This window comes from Callorhinchus milii, unplaced genomic scaffold (assembly GCF_018977255.1).
Source record: "Callorhinchus milii isolate IMCB2004 unplaced genomic scaffold, IMCB_Cmil_1.0 Scaffold5, whole genome shotgun sequence".
In the NCBI taxonomy this organism is placed as follows: Eukaryota; Metazoa; Chordata; class Chondrichthyes; order Chimaeriformes; family Callorhinchidae; genus Callorhinchus; species Callorhinchus milii.
In genome coordinates this window covers 26,278,231-26,299,567 of record NW_024704746.1, presented here as the reverse complement: position 1 = coordinate 26,299,567, position 21,337 = coordinate 26,278,231, and the positions used below count along the sequence as shown (strand labels likewise).

Genomic DNA, 21,337 nt, shown 5'->3' with positions numbered 1-21,337 from the left:
CACCCCTGGGCACCCTCCTCACACTCACTCACACTCACTCACACTCACTCACACCCCCTGGGCACCCTCCTCACACTCACTCACACTCACTCACACTCACTCACACCCCCTGGGCACCCTCCTCACACTCACACTCACTCACCCCCCCTGGGCACCCTCCTCACACTCACTCACTCACACTCACTCACACCCCCTGGGCACCCTCCTTCACACTCACACACTCACTCACACTACTCCACCTGGGCACCCTCCTCACACTCACTCACACTCACTCCACACTCACTCACACTCACTCACCCCCCCTGGGCACCCTCCTCACACTCACTTCACTCACACTCACACTCACTCATCACTCACATCACACCTCACCTGTCACCTCCCACACTCACTCACTCACACTCACTCACACTCACTCACACTCACTCACACTCACCCCCCCCGGGCACCCTCCTCACACTCACTCACACACTCACACTCACACCCCCTGGGCACCCTCCTCACACTCACTCACACACTCACACTCACACCCCCTGGGCACCCTCCTCACACTCACTCACTCACACTCACACTCACTCACACTCACTCACACCCCCTGGTCACCCTCCTCACACTCACTCACACTCACCCCCCCTGGTCACCCTCCTCACACTCACTCACACTCACACTCACACCCCCGGTCACCCTCCTCACACTCACTCACACTCCCTGGTCACAGCCCTGAGAGCTGCACCACAGGGGATCAGCAGCACAGCCCCGGACAGTGAGTACAGGAACACACAATCCTCCACAGTCTGTCCTGCACCAGAAACCCCTCACACTCACACACACTCACACACTCACAGCCTCTCACACTCACACAAACTCACACACTCACACTCACAGCCTCTCACACTCTCACACTCACAGCCTCTCACACTCACACACTCACAGCCTCTCACACTCACACACTCACACACTCACAGCCTCTCACACTCACACACTCACAGCCTCTCACACTCACACACTCACAGCCTCTCACACTCACACACTCACAGCCTCTCACACTCACACACTCACAGCCTCTCACACTCACACACTCACAGCCTCTCACACTCACACACTCACAGCCTCTCACACTCACACACTCACAGCCTCTCACACTCACACACTCACAGCCTCTCACACTCACACACTCACAGCCTCTCACTCACTCACAGCTCCTGTCTGACCCGCGGACTCTGTGTGTGTGTGTGTGTGTGAGAGAGAGAGAGAGAGCGCTTTCCCACTGTGTTCTGTGCTGAGTTTCTCTCTCTCTCTCTCTCACACCCCCTCCCTCCTCTTTCTCACTCACTCACACCCCCTCCCTCCCTCCCTCCCTCCCTCACACACTCCCTCCCTCCCTCCCTCCTCCCTCCTCACCACCTCCCCCTCCCTCTCACACACCTCCCTCCCTCCTCTCCCTCTCTCACACACTCCCTCCCTCCCTCCCTCCCTCTCTCACACACCCCCTCCCTCCCTCCCTCCACCTCCCTCCCTCCACCTCCCTCTCTCACCCCTCCCTCCCTCCCTCTCCCTCTCTCACACACTCCCTCCCTCCCTCTCTCACACCCTCCTCCCTCCCTCTCCCCTCTCCCTCTCTCACACACTCCCTCCCTCCCCTCTCCCTCTCTCTCACACACCCCCTCCTCCCTCCCTCTCCCCTCTCTGGTGAGTGGTAGAGAAGGCAAAGCTGCAGTGTGTGACCACAGGCGGAAGTCAGTCAGTCAGTCAGTCAGAGCTCAGCTCAGAGCTCAGCAGTGAGGGCTGAGTGAGGGCTGAGAGTGTCCTGTGTCCCCCCATTGCTGGTCAGTCAGGGCTTCCACAGTCAGACCCCCCCTCCCAGGGTCGTTATGGTCAGGTTTCCCTGTGTTTAGGGGATGAGATGGTTTGGGTAAAAGCTTTGCTGTTTGCAACTCACAAACCCCACTTCTCCCAACAAGTTTCGGGTATTTTTCTCCCCCACGAAACACAGAGCAACAACCACAATAATCCTGGCATTCCGCACCGCGCCTTATCGCGTCTCAGTCACGTCTCACGGCGCTTCACACCATACACTGTGGAGTGGAGTGACTGTGTGTTTTGTGGGCGAAGCGCGGCAGCCAATTGCGCGCAGCAGCGCCCCACACACAGCCGGGGATTGAGGGACCAGTTTGGCTCCAGGTTGGTACTGACTGCTGGTAAACAGGTGTGTGGGGTAAGGAAACTTGCCCAGTGTTTCCCCGGCACTGCAATCAAACCCCCTCACCTGCGAGGCCAGAGCTCTAACCACTGAGCTACAGGACTCGACTGAGCAACAAACTCAAGTGTAGAGGCTCAGAACATGAAACTATCTCTACTTCTGTGATGCGCTTTGAGACGTCGAGAAGACGTGAAAAGGGCTATATCAAATGCAAGGATTATTATTATTTTGTCTACACACGTGGCTTGTGATAGCAGAGGTCAAATGTCTCTCTGATTGCAGATAAAGTAACTCTCATTTTCAATCTCAAAAAAAACCGCATCTGACACAATCCGTCAGTCAGAAAACAATTGCTCTTTTGACCCGGAATATTGTGTTTTGGGCATATAATAATAATAAAAATCCTTGCATTTGATATAGCGCCTTATCGTGTCGTCGCGACATCTCAAAGTGCTTCACAGGATATATTGTAAATTGTAGTGACTGTGTATTTTGTGAGCAAAACACAGCAGCCAATTGCACACAGCAGTGTCCCAGTTATGGATTGAGTGACTCAATTATTTTTTGAGGGATTATTACCACTGGAAATGATCTGTCAATCGACTAATAACCGGATTCCGACTTACCGCTAAGTAAACAGAGGCGAATGGAGTAAGAAAACTTGCCTAACATTTCGCCCTCCCAGGAATCAAATCCAGGTCCTCTCGCTTGCGAGGCGAGTGCTCTAAACACTACACCACAGGACTGATAGGGAGAGGGAGGTTTAACCTTGGCGTATTAAAGCTCTTTGGAATTAACTCTTTCAATACAGCGTTAATCTAAAAATCAATATCAAAAATATGAACAATGTCCCCCCTAAACCCTGATAATAAATATCATAAAACACAACTTGCCGAACCTACGTTATTCATTGTAAATCTCGAACGCAAATTGGATTAAGTTCTTATGCTGTTCCATTCACCTGTACGTAATGTTTTATTTGAGAGATTTTGTGATGTTGATCAACGTAAAATCAATAAATTCTGTAAATATTCATCCCACATCTGGTCGATAGATGAATCTAGGAGACGTGACTTTTAATGATTTACACAAATAAAACATGAAGAGTAGTTTGGCAACCAGTTTTCAAGATTTATTAATAAAATATAAGTACAAACAGCCTTGTCTACAAAACAGTTTGGATAACAAATTTATGGATTACTTCAATTGAACAAATAAACAAAAGTACTGTTTACCATCACATCTCATAATTAGCTGTTAAAACATCTACACCGGTTGTAAACCAGTTAATAGTTGAGTCGTCACTGCACAACCCCATTAAAGTAGGGTCAACGAGAGGAAGCTGTAATTCAAAACATCTGCCGGCTTATTATACTGAGGTCTAAAGAAAATAACAAACTGAAATCATATTATAGACTTATTAATAAAATATAAGTACAAACAGCACATTGAACCAGAGCTTCAAATCATTACAAAATATGCAAAAGACCATCACGGATCCTGTGGCACATTGGTTAGAGCCCTCGCCTCGCAAGCGAGAGGACCCGGCTTCGATTCCCGCACACGGCAAAACTTTAGGCAAGTTTCCTTACTCCACGCGCCTCTGTTCACCCAGCAGTAAGTAGGAACTCAATTGTTAGTCGATTGGTGGATCGCTTTCCAGGGGTAATAATCCCTTAAAAAAATAATAATTTGGTCACTCAATCCACGACTGTTTGTGGGACACTGCTGTGCGCAATTGGCTGCCACATTTTGCCCCCAAAATATACAGTCACCACACCCTATGTCAGAGACAGTCCAGGTTAAAGATCCTATCACATTCTTAAAAGAGAAGGGATTTTCCCCCACTATCCTGGCCAACAGTCATCCAGATAAATCTGTTATTCCCTTCCTGGCTGTGTGTGGGATATAGCTGTACACAAATTGGCTGCTAAATTAAAACAACTTGCATTTATACAGCGTCTTTCACCCGGGGTATGGTCCCAGAGGGCTTCAGTTAGCCTGGAATTATACAGTATTTAGCAGTAATTTCTGTAAAACACTGAGAGATATTGACGTTTATAGGCTCTATGTCAAACTGGGGGAGAGGGGAAGATGAGTGAAAAGCAGCCGAGAGTCTCACTGAAGAATATAGTCAGAATGTCTAAACAGCATTCAAGGCACCTGGGCTACTCCTTCAACAAACCACATCACTCTGCACACAGTCTGCACTGCTGACCTGGTGTCCAGTTGCTAACCATTTAAACCTCCCGAGGGAATAAATAGCCGCTGACAAAACATTCCACGAGATAAAAACGAAAGTTCTCTCCAACTCTCAAAGGTGATAAGCAAACACGTAGATATGAATTAAACATTACAATGACATCATTGAACCTTGACCAGTCACATTCCACAGATGACACACCCATCAGCCCAACCAGCCTAGACCGTGCTGTTGTGTGAACGATTTGATTCTTCACATCTCCTTATCCGTATAACCTTCAGTCCTGTTCCTAAACCAGATATTCAATCAGTGCCTCGTAAAGGAGATAGTCAATGTTAATTGCTTTTAATATGATTCAATTTCATGTTATCATTTTGTGATGTTGCTCAACTCACTCACTGCTCTCCAGCTGCCAGTCTTATATCTGTTTCCCAACAGTGGTGTGATAAACAGTCTTGCGTTTGATGTACCATTTCATCAAGGGGCCGTGTTTCCAGCAATACAGTGCATCCCCAGCACAGTAGTCCGGTGTTGGCCTAGGGTCCCAGGTTGGCATCCAGTCTCGGGGGATGATTTCACCCGGCCCCACCGCCTCCCTCCATAACCCGTCAATGTTGTTAGGTTATGTTTCTGGAAGGGAAACACAAAACTATTGCTTAAGTGGATGTTTCTCAAACAGGCCATCCGGTCCTCAGCAGCCAACAGGTTAGACCCTCTGGTAGACTGTGAGTTCAAAGTCTCGATATGGAGCTTAAATCCACAACCTTCTGACTCAGAAGCAAGAGGACAACACTGTACTATCAACTGAACCAGCTGACACCGAGGTGATCAAAGTTTAAACTAAATAATCTCCCTACATCAATGGAGCTTGACACAAACTCAGCTTCTAATAATATGCCATTGTTTTTTATTTACTGGAAAGCAAGAGGAAGAGGGGCTGAATCACGTCGTCGAGGCGTCTCAACGCGCTTCAGAGGATGTATTGTAAAGTGGAGTGACTGTATTTTGTGGGTGAACCGTGGCAGCCAATTGTGCACAGTAATGTCCCACAGACAGTCATGGACTGAGTGACCAAGGTTATTTGGGGGATTGTTGTCCAGGACACCGGGAGAGAGAGAGAAACTCCCTTCTCTTTTCCAATAGCCCCGCGGGATCTTTAACATCCACCTGAACAGGCAGAGGGGGCCTCGGTTTAACGTCTCCTACAAACGACGGCATCTCCAACAATGCAGCGCTCCCCCAACACTGCATGTCATTGGAGCATCAGCTTGGACTATATGGTTCCAAGTCCCTACGTGGGTTTGAACCCACAACCTTCTGACTCAGAGGCGAGAGCGTTATTACGGTGCCAGGCTGTTAGACATTGGGAAATTATAATACTGATAAAGAAGGAAAATTCTGATCTCCTTGAATTTAACAGGTAAATTGTTTTATGAATAACAGTGTATAAAATGCTATCGGGGAATTTGAATGATGTAAAATGCCAGCACAGGAATTCCGAGCAGAAATCAGATAGAAAAAAACTTTCAGTTTGATCAGAAATAAGTATCCTTCAGCAAACCATGTTTCAGTGTTGCAGCAGAAAATATTCCTACTCAAGTCAAATAGATAATAAAAGCATGTTATTTTGAGTTACTTGTGACCGTGGATATTGTAATTTATTCGGAAGTGAATTTGAAATTTATTTTCTCTTTGCAAAATTAAAACGTGAAATTGAATCATATTGAAAGCAATTAATATCGATTATCTCCACGCGGAAACCCATCACCGTTGCTTAAGAGTCTCCAAACCAAGCTGAGATTTCCATGCAACCCACCTACACATGGAAACCCCAGAGAGAGATTGTTGGAATGGAATGCGCTCTCTCTCTCTCCCTGGAGGGACGCCCCCTATTTACCTAAGGAAAGTACCTGGAGCAGGTTAGCAAGTGCCAAGGCTTGGGGGGAGCCCAGAGTGTGCGTCGGGGTAACTGCTGGAGTCTAACCAGATAAACCCACACAGCTTGCATTGACATCACTATCCCGCTGCATTAGGGCTTTGGCTGTGGGGTTACCAGGAGCTGAGGGGGAGAATTCCCGGCCCCCAGTGACTGGTCGGCCCTTCCAGGTCCTGCTGATGAGCCGGGCCGGGGTGTGCTGTCATCTCATTGATGTCCCATATATAAGATCCAATCTAGACCAGTATGGTGGCCATAATTTGCATGGAATGTCATAGTCCTACCCTCCTCAGGTGAAACCCTATGTAACTTTGCGTAAATAAGAAAACCCAGTACACCATTCTTACTACAAACATTGCACATAAGACATTCATTATAGGGCATAACTATACCTCTCGTGTCTTTAACTAATTTTATTAACAAATGCAATTAGCACTAGTCACTGTGACTCTTTATACCAGTGACACTCAAAGGCACATTGTCCTAAAAGGTAAAGGATTAACTGAATATTCAACAGTGTATGGAATATTTAAAAATAACATTGTATTTACTTTTACACATCTTTGCCCTTCCCACTTCTCCCCCACATCCTGAAACCACTCACCTCCCTCCCAAGCCTTCCTTCACCAGCACGCCCATCTCATTTCCCTCCAAAATGTCCACTCCATCTCCAATAAAGCTCTCACAATCCATGGCCTCATCTTGGATGAGCACATTGACGTCCTGGGGGGTCACTAAACCTGCATCGTGGAGTCCTGTAGCTTTGTGGTTGGAGCACTCGCAAGCAAGAGGACTTGGGTTCAATTCCCAACAGGGTGAAAGCTTAGGCAAGTTTCCTTACTCCACACACCTTTCGCCCACACTATACAGTATATTCTGTGAAGCGCTTTGAGACGTCTCGAAGACCTGATAAGACGCTATATTAAACGCAAGGATTATGAATATTATTAATAATAGACAAAAATGTATTTCTTCCTCTTTTTCATCACACATATTAAGTAAAACACAATTTTTTTTTCATTTTTATCCTTATGTGTAGTCCTGTAACTCAGTGGTTAGAGCCCTCGCCTGGCAAGCGAGAGAACCTGGGTTTGATTCCCCATGTGCTTCTGGTCTGTGACAATCCTCAGAATCAGCCACCTAGACAAGCTTGCCTTGCCCAACCATTTCATTTAACAGTCACACGTTCCTCACACGCCCAGACTAGAACTCAACATCAATTATGCGGCATTTGGCCAAGTTATGTAACAATGAACAAAGGGCCTGTACTGTATAACCAGGGGAATTTTAGTGGTGGAGATTTGCAAGTGGAATTATGCAGCCAAAGCCTCAATTTTCACTGAGTGAGTCCATATACGGTCCCTCCCTCCCCAAATGGAATAAACAAAACTTAATTTTATTAACATTACACAGCAATTTTCTTTGGACCATGGGAAGGGGTCATGCAAATACATATTGATAAACGACTCTCATAGATCATAGATCTCATAGTTCATAGAACATATTTTCCTCTTGTACCCAGAGAGGTAAGCACTCCAAACAGATAATAATATCATTAATAATAACCCTTGCATTTCATCACGACATCGAGACGTCTCAAAGCGCTTCACAGAATATACTGTAAAGTGAATTGACTGTATATTTCATGGGCGAAACACAGCAGCCAATTTTGCACAGCAGCGTCCCACACACAGTAGTGGATCGAGTAACCAGATTTTTTTTAAAAAAGGGATTATTACCCCCAGACAAATGAGCTGCCAAACAACTAACAAGCAGGTTTCTACTTACTGCTGAATAAACAGAGGTGTGTGGAGTAAGGAAACAAAGTTTAACCCTGCCTGGGAATCGAAAGCAGGTCCTCTCGCTTGCAAGGCGAGTCCTCTAACCACTGAGCTACACATTGACACTGGACTTTTTGGCATAATTCACCACAGAAATGCAAGTCCTTTCTTAACACATTCGATTCAAAAACACAACGAAAGAATCAAAATAAAAAGCATATCAAAACGTAAAGGCTGAAAGTAACAGTGGAGATTTCTCCTAATCTGAAAAGGTTAGAGAAAGAAACATGAGAAAAGGAAATGTGGTCATTTCTCATTCGCTGCTTGGCTAACATTTCCCCCGATAACAAAACCACTGGCAAATAGTTCAGGTCGTGTGGCTATTTGGCAGTGAACAGCACTGTGACTCACAGTGAGAGGAAGCGGGTATGTAGGAACCTAATGATTAATGCTCTGTGGACTTGTATATGCCTGTGAGCAAAGATAAAGGAAATCAGTGATAAAAAAAAGAGCAAACACGGGCTATATTTCACAAGCCGGGTTTCCACAAGTTCAGTCCTGCTTTGCACTTAACTGTGGCTTCATTGTGGTTCAGTAAACAAAGTACTGTACTTCCAATTGGCTTCCTGGTGACACGGCACCTAGATATTAACATGAACATCCAGGGCATAGGTTAGCTCCATGATATCCCCATGTGGTGAGTGTGCATCTCAGTAGGCACAGAGACGAGAGGAGAGCAAAGCAAATCTTTGGGGAGGCAAGGAATAGAATTGCATTGCCTGCCCACTCTCTCAAGCACCAACATTGTTAGAGATTCTTTAATCCTCTGCCTCAGTGGTTAGACACTCACCTCACAAGCGAGAGGACCTGCGTTGATTCCCGGGCAGGACGAAACCTTAAGCAAGTTTCCTTACTCCACACACCTCTGTTTACCAGCAGTCAGTAAGAACCCGGTTGTTAGTCGATTGGCGGATCACTTTTCCAGGGTTAATAATACCTTCAAAACAATAACAATAGTAATTCGGTCACTCAATCCACGGCTGTGTGTGGGACGCTGCTGTGTGCAATTGGCTGCCGCGTTTCGCCCACAAAATACACAGTCAATTCACTTTACAGTATATTCTGTGAAGACGTCTCGAAGACGTGATCAGGCGCTGTATCAAGGGCAAGGATTATTATTATTAAACAGGAACATTTATGTGGGAAACTATAACTAAAAATAGCGATTGGTACAAAAGAAATAAGTCGTGTGTTGTTTGAACACCATTGCCTGGATTGGTAAAGCTGTACAAGCAGGAATTTGCCTCACATTTAAATGGGGGTGTAAAATCAAATTGCATGAAAATGTTATTATTGTTTGTCTTTCCAAAGAACTCAAAACCTAAACATTGCTGATGGTTCCTTATCAGCAGCGATCAATGTGAATATTGTTTCAAAGTTCTATTTCTCATGACTCAAGATAGCTTCCTTATCGGAGTGCTTCAAACAGGAAACATACAGACAGTGGAGAGAGAAGTTATCAAACGAACTCTGAGAACGAGACACATCACAAGGAGCACCAGACAAAATCTAAGAATAAAAGATATTCCCTCATTTCACAGTTATCAATCTTTGTCGATCTAAATTTTTTTTAGTAACAGGATAATAGCTGTCGAAGATAATAATAACACCTTAAAAATAATAATAATTTGGTCACTCAATCCATCACTATTTGTGGGACGCTGCTGTGCGCAATTGGCTGCCGCGTTTCGCCCACAAATACACAGTCACTACACTTTACAGTATGTTCTGTGAAGCGATTTGAGACATCTCGAAAACTTGATAAGGCGCTGTATCAAATGCCAGGATTATTATTGCTATTATTATTATGTCACAATGTTATGCTGCGCGACGTGAAGGCAGCAGGTCAACAAGTTACAGGTTCAAGGACATAAAGGGCGATTTCTGAGCAGACAGTAAAAGATATCTCTTTACTGAAAGGGTCATCGACAGGTTGTGTTACATAAGGTATTTCATGGGATTACTGTATAAGGAAATAAATTATATCTTTTTCGCTCTTTACCACATTATCGGGTTGAAAATGTCTCAAAACGCTTCACACATAACCGCTGTCAGGAATGACTGTTTTTGCGGGATATCATTTTATTAAAGAACTTCCATTTGCAAAAGAATGTTGTTAATAAAATGTGCATTTTAGAAGGTACAAGTTCACCCACACACTTGTGGGTGGATATAAAGTAGAAAGCGACCCCCTGATGGAACAAGAACAATTATAAACTGTACAGAATTTGAAATTCCACCATTTATTTTAAGAGTCCTGTAGCTCAGTGATTAGAGCACTCGCCTCGCAAGCGAGATGACCCGGGTTCAATTCCCAGACAGGGCAAAACCCGAGACAAGTTTCCTTACCCCACACACCTCTGTTTACCGAGCAGTAAGTAGGAACCAGGTTGTTAGTCGATTGGCGTATCACATTTCCGTGGATAATAATCTAAATAAAAAAAACAATTTGGTCACTCAATCCATGACTGTTTGTGGGACGCTGCTGTGCGCAATTGGCTGCCGCGTTTCACCGACAAATGTACAGTCACTACATGTTACAGTGTATTCTGTGAAGCGCTTTGAGACATCTCAACGATGCAATAGGGCGCTATATCCATTGCAGGGATTATTATTACTGTGTTTTTATTTATGCAAAGTACAGTAACAGGAAATTGAAAGGGGACTTGGGCAGACAGGTGTACGACTTAAGCCGATTGTACGACGTTTACAGATCAGAATTACGCGAGGTTTACTGTAATTATAAACGGTGCAGTCGCTCACCTCGATCACGGTCAGGTTGTATATTGCAATCCCCCCCTTTGGAGGCCACCAGCGTTCGGTATCCAGGAGACAGAGCAACTGAATCTTCAGGTGAAACCTTCATTCTGCAGCCGGATAAGAAAGACTTCTGTCCCAACAATAAGGCATTGTTTTGCTATTACATTTGGCTGATTTTCTCCCTCCCATCTTCTATACTATTTTTAAAAAAACACATTTCGGTACCAGTCCCCCAACACAACGCGGATAATACTTGATGATAATTATCCTTACTTAAGGACCGGGTGAGAGTCTCTAACACAATAGTAAGTTGTAGGTTTCAATGAAGAAGAGTTTGCCTGAGGTGTGACATTGAGAGGGATATAACAATGCTGTGGTGTTATCCTGGATTGATGGCTGCCCTATGGACACACATCACCGAGTGGATCAGACATTTTGATCGTGGATTCATCTACCTGCCTTTGCTGTTGGTGTTACCAGGGGTAATGGGTTTTCTACCCGCATCGGATCCCACATCCCCATCTTCTCGCCATCACAGAGACTGTGCGTATCTGCGTTCGAGAGAGTTAAAGATCCTTCGGGGAATTCCTGATACAAAAACCATGGTGGGAAAGATATTTCACTACACTCTCCCACTGCTTGCTTTCCCAGGAGCGGTGAACCAATACAAGGTAATTAATTGTGTGTATGCAGACACCAAGACTAATATGATAATAATACTCGCATTTGATACAGCGCCTGATCACAGTGTTGAGACGTCTCAAAGCGCTTCGCAGAATATACTGTAAAGTGAAATTGACTGAATATTTGTGGGCGAAACGCGGCAGCCAATTGCGCACAGCAGCGTCCCACACACAGCCGGGGATTGAGTGACTTTTTTTTAGACAATTATTACCCCTGGAAAATGATCTGTCAATGGAATAACAACAGGGTCCCTACTTACTGCTGGTAGACAGAGGTGTGTGGAGTAAGAAATGTTGCCTAACGTTTCGCCCTGCCTGCCCGGGAATCGAACCCAGGTCTCTCGTTTGCGAGGCAAGGGCTCTAACCTCTGAGCTACAGGACTCCACAACTATAAATATACGACTAGTTCAGTCCATCTTCAACCTTTAGAGTCAGGAATACAGTACTACACACACTCTGGGCTCCGCCCAAGCCGCCCAATACCCTCCGGAATTAGGTAAACAGGATGTGTCCCTCCAGAGAGAGAGAGAGAGAGAGAGAGAGCGCACTCCATTCCAACAATCTCTCTCTGGGATTTCCGTGTGTAGGGGGGAGGTGTAGAATTTTCAGTTGGTTTGGAGACTCTTAAGCAACGGTGATGGGTTTCTGCGTGTTTCAGACACCCGGCTGAGCAAAAAAAACAACCACCTGTCAAATAGTCACGGAGGAATGGCATGAAGTCTGCAAACAATCAGTCCCACCTGCCAAAGACAGCGTAATGCACAATCACAATGCATAGCAATGTTTATTCCAGTTCTCCCATGGCTGACTGACGGGTGCTGGAGGCACTGATACCAGTTGAGCTGCATCTTTCCTTGTCATCTTCTCAGGGCAACATCTCAAGCTATTGGATTTGCGCTGCGCAATATACGCACCAACACAACTCTTGCAGCTGATAAGAAAATTCACCCATCTGGAATAGCTTTACCCCCCGACCACAAACATGTGAATAAAGTACACACTGGTGCAACAGTGGAGTCCTGTAGAGTAGTGGTTAGCACACTCACCTCACAAGCAGAGGATCCGGGTTCGATCACTTTCCGTAGGCAATAATCCCTCCAAATAATGATAATAATTTGGTCACTCAATCCACAACTGTGTGTGGACGCTGCTGTGCGGAATTGACTGCCGCGTTTCGCTCACAAAATACACAGTCACTCCACTTATGATATATTCTGTTGAAGAGCTTTGAGGCGTCTCGAAGACATGATAAGGTGCTAAGTCAAACATGTGGTTAGCAATCCCCTGAAGCAATTATGTTGATGATATTCAGCATCAAAATAATAATAAAATTATTAAAACGGGATGTGAGTTTTGAAGTATTAACCCATTTCCATTTATTTTGGGGCAAATATCTTTTATCCTCTCCTAAAGTTTGGGATTCAGGTACCTCACCCAAGCACATTCTTGGATGAAGAGTGTGGACAAGCTCTCTGACCGAACGGCATCAGTGCCAAGCCCAATCTTGTTCTCAACTAATGTTATTATGATTGCTTTCCGGCAGCTATCAGGAATGGGATACCTGGTGTATTTTCCACACTTTCATCAGTGGGCACTGGGCCAAAAGGAGTGATCACCTGTGGCTTTGGTGGAGTCCTGTAGCATAGTGTGGTTAGAGCACTTGCCTCACAAGCGAGATGATCTGTGTTCAATTCCTGGGCAGGGCAAAGGTTCCTCACCTTAGGCAAGTTTCCTTACTACTCACATAGGAACCCGGTTGTTGGTCGATTGGCGGATCACTTTCCGGGGGATATAGTCCCATCCAAAAATAAATAATAAAAATAATAATTTGGTCACTTCAATCCACGACTGTTTGTGGGACACTGCTGTGCACAATTGACCACAACAATAATCATAATATAATAATACAATAATTATAATAATAATAATCCTTGCATTTGCTATAGCGCCTTATCAAGTCTTTGACACAATAAGAACAACAACAAATTACATTTGTACAGTACATTTCACGTCAGAGGACGTCTCAAAGCGATTCACAGAATATACTCCAAAGTGTATTGACTCTGCATTGTGTGGGAGAAACGTGCAATTGTGCAATATCTATCTAAATAAACCAGATGCAGTTGAAATAATTACAGTGAAATATTTTCATGACTGGTTCAATAATTTAAGTTATATTTAATACCAGGTTTCCCTAGCTGATGCCCCCGCTCTACCGAACTGGCTGGAATACAATGCTGAAACAAGCAGTCTGCAAGGCCTTCCAACAAGCGATAATGTTGGTGGCTACTGTATAAAGGTGACTGTCCTGGGCAAGGTAACTCACAGCTCCACAGCCTTTCATCTGTTGGTTTTCAATGAATCTCAGAACATCAATGAATGGAGGACCTTTGGCCAGACCTTCCCAACACCAAACAAGTAGGATATTAGCTCTGGAACTCTCTCCTTTAAACCCTCCGCCTTGCCCCCTCCCTCCCCATTTTCAAATCCCGCGTAATAACCTTCCTTTTTGATTGTGCTAATGGTCACCTCCCCCCTCCCCCTCTCCCTGGCTCGGGGTCAGACTCTGCCACTGTCAAGTGCTCCAGATCGCTACTCCACACTATGAAGGGGGTTATATGAATGCAAGTTGTTGTTGTATGACTTTTTTCACTTCAATAAGTACAAAATCAGTCCTTTATGCATTATTACCTTCATTTTACGGTAAAAATAAATCCGGTGAGGTTGTATTCTATTTTGTCTTAGAAAAATCTTGTTGTTAATCTTCTCAGAAATCCAATTGCATTATGTAACTTGCGAACTGGTTTTACTGAACAGATTTTAAGTGAAATTAACAATAGTTAGTAAATCACTTTATGTTGATTGATATAATTAATCTGAGAATTACAATTGAATTTACACCAACTCTGCTAATAGAGTAATGGTGTAAGTACAAATAATAATAATCCTTGCATTTGATATAGCACCTTATCACGTCGAGACGCCTCAAAGCGCTTCACAGAATATACTGTAAAGTGAATTGACTGTATTTTGAGGGCGAAACGCGGCAGCCAATTGATTGACAGAGATGTTAACTTTTCCCAAAATAATTTCCAGTGTACGTTTACAAGGATGTGCTATGGACGATCCCATGACTTATGCTGCGGTTATCATCCAGCCCAGTATCTTCTCCTTAAGAGCAAGAGGTCGTGTGTTTCTCATCAGATCAATGGCAGATTATCTTCAAATGGATCCCTTGTTGCTAACACTGAGTCGCTACAGGGATACAGCAGATCTCGGCCTGAACAACATCCGGCTTGTGGCTTCTGAAATCTCCGAGCGGAATTTTACAAACCAGGAAGCTACAGAAATCTATTGGCCTGTAAGCTGTGGAAGATTCGAGATGTTGCGGGAACTCATTCAGGTTCTGAATCACAATGTTATCGCAGGTCGCTTTTCACAATATTTGGGCTACCACATTTCAGGCTGGAGAATATTCAGAAAGGGAGGAGAGAAAATCATGTTGAACAGAAGACACCGTCGTCAAGTTATAATGGTTTCGCCAACGCCTGTGATGACCCCACCCAAACCAACACATTTCAGTAGACTTGCCTCCACTGTAGCAACTCAAGACTTGTCGGAAAAGTTCATGTCGAACACTGACTTCTTCCCACGACTTGATTATGTCACTAAGAGCAGGTTTGTGCATACCAGAGCTCCAAGGATTTCAATGAGTGAAAGTATCTCTCCATCAGTATCTGGAAAGCCATCACAAAGCCCTTACTTCAGAACATTGCTCACTTCTGATCAACCACCAGAATCTACTAATCTCACAAAGGTTTACTTCGGCAGTTTATCCAGTTTCGTCCTTTCATTCAATCCGACAAGAACATTCACAGTGGTGTCTGCTGAAATGACCACATTCTTGCCTCTATTGACAATGTCATTGAATCCCATATCAGATGAGAGGGGAACCTTGCATGTGCTGACTAAATTGGACAATTTATTGTTTCCAAGTCTTTCTGCAACTACATCATCAAGTTACCTTCCCCTCAGTACATCACCTGATAAAAACACACTCCTGTCTCAACCATTACCTACTCCAATGACAGTTTCTGAGTTCATAACAAAGGTCACAACAACATCCCAGACCATATGTTTGTTTCCCTCAGAATTTCATACTGTGAATATTCTGCCTTCCTCGGTCGTCATCATCCAACCTAAACCCATTGAACAATTTACGTTCATACCTAATCCAATGTCAATGTCATCATCAATGTCAATAATTTCTGATAAAATCACTCTAACTAAACCTAGTGCATTAAGCTCACACCCTGTGTTTGAAATGGTATTAACAGATGCTGATTTCATCACTAGCGCTGACAGAGATCACAAACGAGAGACGTTAGGAGCTGAAACTTTGTGTAGTGACCTGATAACACCCAGCTCTGCACATTTACTTTCATTGTCCACAATCTCCAGTGAGTCATTATTCAACAGACTATCGAATGTTCAACTGCACACTGCCGCCATTTCAGCAATATTTAGGGATAGTTGGGTGACGTACATAGTAAATACATTGGGTTCTGATAACCGTACATTAAGAACTCCTCTGATTCTACCAAGTGCCTCTGATTCAACTCCAAAATTTCCCTCTGAATCCAAGGATGATCGAAATGATATCTTCACCACCCATCGTTTACCAGGTAGGAACGTTAGGTTTCAATTCTCAATAAATACAACAATAAGATTACATTTGTATAACTCCTTTCACGTCAGGAGGATGTCCCAAGGTGCTGGACAATGTACAGTATTTCAGACCCGAGCTGGGGTTGGGGGGGGAGGGGAAGGGGGGTGGCCGATGGCAGGGTCTTGAGGGAGGCTAAGGAGGGGGCGAGGCGGAGTGATTGGGGGATGGAATTCCAGAGGTTGGGGGCAGAATGGCTGAAGGCTCTCCCGCCAATAATACTAATAATAATAATCCTTGCATTTGATATAGTGCTTTTCACGTCTTCTAGATGTCCCAAAGCGCTGGAGTTGAGGGTGGGGGCAGACAGACAGTCTGTCAGGACAGCAGTGGCCCTGGAGTTGAGGATACAGCAGATAGTTACATAAAAATGGGACACTGCTGTGCGCTATTGGCTGCTCATTTCACATGTTGATAATTACTAATGATGTAATTGCTGAGATGTCATGATTTTGTTTCTTTACAGTATATTCAGTCAATTTACTTTATAGTATATTCTGTGAAGCGCTTTGAGACGTCTCAACGTGATAAGGTGCTATATCAAATACAAGTATTAGTAGTAGTAGTAAGTGAGAAAAAATGCCCGAATTGGTTGTCCTTATTCTTGTCTACATTGAAAACTAAGGATCTCCAATCAATAAAGTACATCTTCCTCTCTCGAGAGACAAAGAATGCAGTGATTGGTAAACAGCAACTTATGTTTATATGCCTTTTATAGAATAGCAATGTTTAAAATAAAAAGCACCATTATCTTCAGAGAAATATTCCTTGCATTTTTTTGATAAAAATATGAAATAAATAAAAATTGGAGTATCACAGAATCAAAGCAGAACTTCAATGATCTTCCATATCAGGAACTTAGAAAGTCACACAAATGCAGGATGTTAGCATAATCGTTTGTATTATCCTTGTTGATAATTATCATCATATTATTATTATGTCGAAGCTGAACCAATGGGAAGGAATTGTGACTATTCTTTATTGATTGAACTTGGCAAATTGATTAACGGTAAATAAATTGTCTTTTATTATCTCCCAAAACAGAAGTGGGCAAAAGCACCTTTGGCTTCACCGATCGTATTATGGATGATTCGATGCACAATTCTGAATCAGACATCAAGACTGAAACCCATCTCAATCTCCTGAGTTCATTGCAGCTTTTTTCAGGACATAGACAGACGTTCTCTAATTTTTCGCCTTTTCTAACTGCGACAACAGAGTTCGTGTCCCAGGTAACAGCACACACCAACATGGAGGATTCTCTTTCAAGAGGGATGTTAATCATAAAAGATGCCTTTTCAAGATCCAAAATAACTAACGGAAACATGACCTTCTGCACCACAGAAAGCCTGCTCCGGGCAGCAGAGACAGTTTTAAGCACTATCGATGATCCTCAGACGATTGATATTGCATCAAGGCTATCTTTTGCATATACCAATACAAGTGATGTCCAAATCAATTCACTATCTTCTAGCAGTAATGGAGACACTCTAAACAGTGAGCTGCTAGCTTTCACTATATCACACCAAACACACAACTAAACTTGCAAAGTCCATCCCAATTTATTTATGTTCATAAAACAGAAAAGTTATCTGAAATAACTGCCACAAGCATTATCGCGCAAACTTCTGGCAGAATGTTTTTAGAATCTACAGTACATTCCGTCACTTTCTCAGTTCGGTCACATTTATTTTCTGATCAAAATGAAGTCGTGTTCACCTCCTCTTTGGATGCATCTCTTACTGATCAATTGACCCTCACCTCATCTTACTTTTATTCCACTCTTGTTCATTCTACTAATAATATTGCACCTTCTTCAGCATTTGGGGGAGAGCTAAAGCAATCGTTTATTGAAGAAACACTAATTCCATCAATCTCCTTTCGACAGGATCCAATACTGTCCATGTATTCAACAGTCCTCATGGATTCACTCTCATCCTACACAAGTCTCTCTCATCCTGACTCTCTTACTCCCCAGCCCTTATCCACTGATGATCTTGTACTGTTTGATAGTTCAATGTTTATCGTTACTTCTCTCATATCTTCACTCCCAGCCACTAGCCTAACACAGGGGTCTTCTCAGGTAACTATTACTCTCTCTCCATCAACATCGACCAAAGGCAATCTAATCTTACCCATCTCCACATTGTCCCCGACCTCCCTGTTATCTCAAACTTCTTCCCTATTTGCAGTTCAGGAATTTTCCACCCCTTTACAATTATCCAGACACATTAATCAACCCACACAGGACGGGCACCTGATATTTCCATCATCCTTTAGATCTCCTGTGTGTTTCCCAGAGACTCAGAATGAAGTAGTTTCATCGGATGAGCTAAAATCTATGTTCATTACATCCAGATCACAAAGTGACAATCTAACACCAACCATAACATCCTCAGTGTAACTTAATGATGATCTGGTATCTCTCATGCCATCATTCGCATCCAAAGCAATCTTAACATATTCTACTGCACAGTCAATTTACAGTCATTTAATTTTACCCACAGACTGGGGACACATAGCCTCACCTCTACTAAAGACCGAAATGCCACTTGACAGCTTATTTCCCTCCTTAGAGTCACATTTATTCTACTTTCCGGAATCCCCAGCTACTATACATCAAGGCATCCAGGACCCGGTGGATACTACATTAGCCCACACAGAGTATGCTTGGCAAGGGACTTACTATTTCACAAAACAGCTTCAAGAGTCGAGTTACACATCACACACTTCAAAGCCAATCCTGTCAAAATTAGTCACCTCTGCTTTTAGCTCTTATGAAAGCGCAGTATTCACACGCTGGACACGTCAGCCAAGTATGACAACATCGCGTCTCTCAGGATCGACACCACAAACTGCTGATGACAGGAATCCGGTTACCCAAGACACATCGATGAAGATCCTATTCTCATCTCAAACCCCAACTGAGAGTTGGAGTCTTGAAGATACATCAAAGAGGATTTTATCAACCGCCAAAATGCCTGGCACAGAATATAGTGGTAAGTTACATTGTCACCACCAATTCATACAATAGCCGGGTTTCCTTGGAGCTGAATTGCTGAGTTGGCTCCAACGTGTCATTCCTGGCAACAGAACATCAGAAATGAGTCAGTCCTCAGAGCAGAGAATAATTTAAATCAATCTCTTTTTCCCATCTTCAGATCGCGCCTGAAGAGGGGGTGACTGTAGATCGCCCCACAACTACAGTCACCCCCTCCTACCCCCATCCCCCCTCCTCCCCCCGCTCAGCATCGTGCTCTGCCACTGTTAAGCGCTCTGTGACACTCTCCTGGGTGAGGGGCGCTGGGTAAATGCAACTTCTTGTTGTTTGTTGTTAGTATAGATTCTCCGGCACAAAGTGCCACCGCATCACACGTGATAAACTGGTGTTTGTTAATCACCGAGTCTTTGCAGCAATAATAACCACGTTTTAATTGAATTGTCCTTTCAGCTCAACCTAACAATTCTCCGACTGTACTCAAACCAATCGATTTGATCTCGGCAACAGTGGGGCAAATGTTTGAATATTCAATCCCTGCAGATACATTTTTTGATCGAGAAGATGGACATACAAGAAACTTATCGTTGAAAATAGCTTCAACTGATGGCTCCCCTTCAGGGAGAGAGTCGTGGCTGCAACTCAATCAATCTCTAAACGTGCTGTTTGGGTATCCGTTGGAGTCAGACTTTCAATATTCCCCACAGCAGCTCGTGCTCACGGCTGCTGATTCAGCAGGACTGGTCGCTCGAGAAACCTTCGTCATTGAAATCCAACTGTCACGTGATGCACCCTGTCACTTGTACACCCTCCGAACCAAAAACAGTTACCACTCTTTCCTGAAAGACAGAGGGAGAATTATCCACTTTCTTGAAAAACTTGCCAAATATTTTAATGACTCCAATAGCAAATACATTTCCCTCTTTGACATCAAACCAGGTTCCACGCTTGTATTGTGGTATAACAACTCCTTATGTTCAGCTACCGGTGTCTCAGATCCCTGCCCCATTAATACTATTGAAAATTTATTTGCGTTCATGCGGTTACCAGATGACACTGTTCGTCCCTCCTTTGTTGAAACGATGTTACCAGAATACAGAATTCAAAGAGTTAAGAATATCACTTACAGAGGAGTCTGTTTACCCATTATAATACCCACAACACACATCAATATAATCCAACCCAACAGTACTTACTGGTTACCAAACACTTGGCCGTCCCTTCTCATCGCTTTGATTCTCATTCTTCTAATTGCCTTATTGGTCATAATTTACTACTTCTGTAGGAACTCAGAGAAGATTCTGCCATCGGAGGTGTTGAATTTTCAGGAAAACCAACCGATTCCACAAACTCACTTAGAACTGGACAGACTTAGGTCCAGAAAGCCTCCCATGCTTATTCCTGAGGTGTCGCCTTCCTCACAACGATGGGTAAAGTTACCCCATCCTCCTCCATATCCATCACACCCAACATTTAATAATACAATTGATCACAACAGCCGTGTGACTCATTTACATTTTAAGCCACCAAAATATCAACTGCCTCCTCTTTTTGAACTACATTCCCCAAGAAACACCACAAAACATTCAAAGAATGTCTATTCATAACATCTTGAATATTATCCTTGAAACTGCCAAACAATGTGTGGGTCACATTGACACTTGAATGTAAAGAAAATAGATTCTAAATATGAACTAATAAAACAGAATATCTGGATTTCCATGTTTGACCCACATACTTAAGATGAATAAACAAACATTAATTGGTGTACAATTGCCATTAACGTAATCAATGTATTCCTGTAATGTCTATATTAATAATAATCCTCGCATTTGATACAGCGCCTTATCACATCTTCAAGATGTCTCAAAGCCCTTCACAGAATATACTGTAAAGTGCATTGACTGTATATTTTGTGGGTGAAACGTGGCAGCCAATTGTACAAAGCAGTGTCCCACAAACGGTCCTGGATTGAGTGACCACATTATTATT

The 21,337-nt window shown here is 43.7% G+C and overlaps 1 protein-coding gene across 1 annotated transcript; it reads left to right on the top strand.

Annotated features, from left to right (window-relative positions):
* Positions 1 to 14,739: 14,739 nt before the first annotated feature.
* LOC121849178 (dystroglycan-like) lies at positions 14,740 to 20,975 on the top strand. Its single transcript, XM_042335021.1, has 2 exons — positions 14,740 to 15,299; positions 19,794 to 20,975. The coding sequence occupies exons 1-2, from the start codon at positions 14,740 to 14,742 to the stop codon at positions 20,950 to 20,952; spliced, it is 1,719 nt and encodes a 572-aa protein (XP_042190955.1). The 3' UTR covers positions 20,953 to 20,975.
* The last annotated feature ends 362 nt before the right edge of the window (positions 20,976 to 21,337 follow it).

What these genes read in the sequence shown, in the direction of transcription:
- LOC121849178 (XM_042335021.1), top strand. Translation starts at nt 14,740, where the DNA reads ATGGACGATCCCATGACTTATGCTGCGGTTATCATCCAGCCCAGTATC. An exon ending in GATTATGTCACTAAGAGCAG is followed by an intron (nt 15,300 to 19,793) that starts GTTTGTGCATAC and finishes TTGAATTGTCCT; the next exon opens with TTCAGCTCAACCTAACAATT.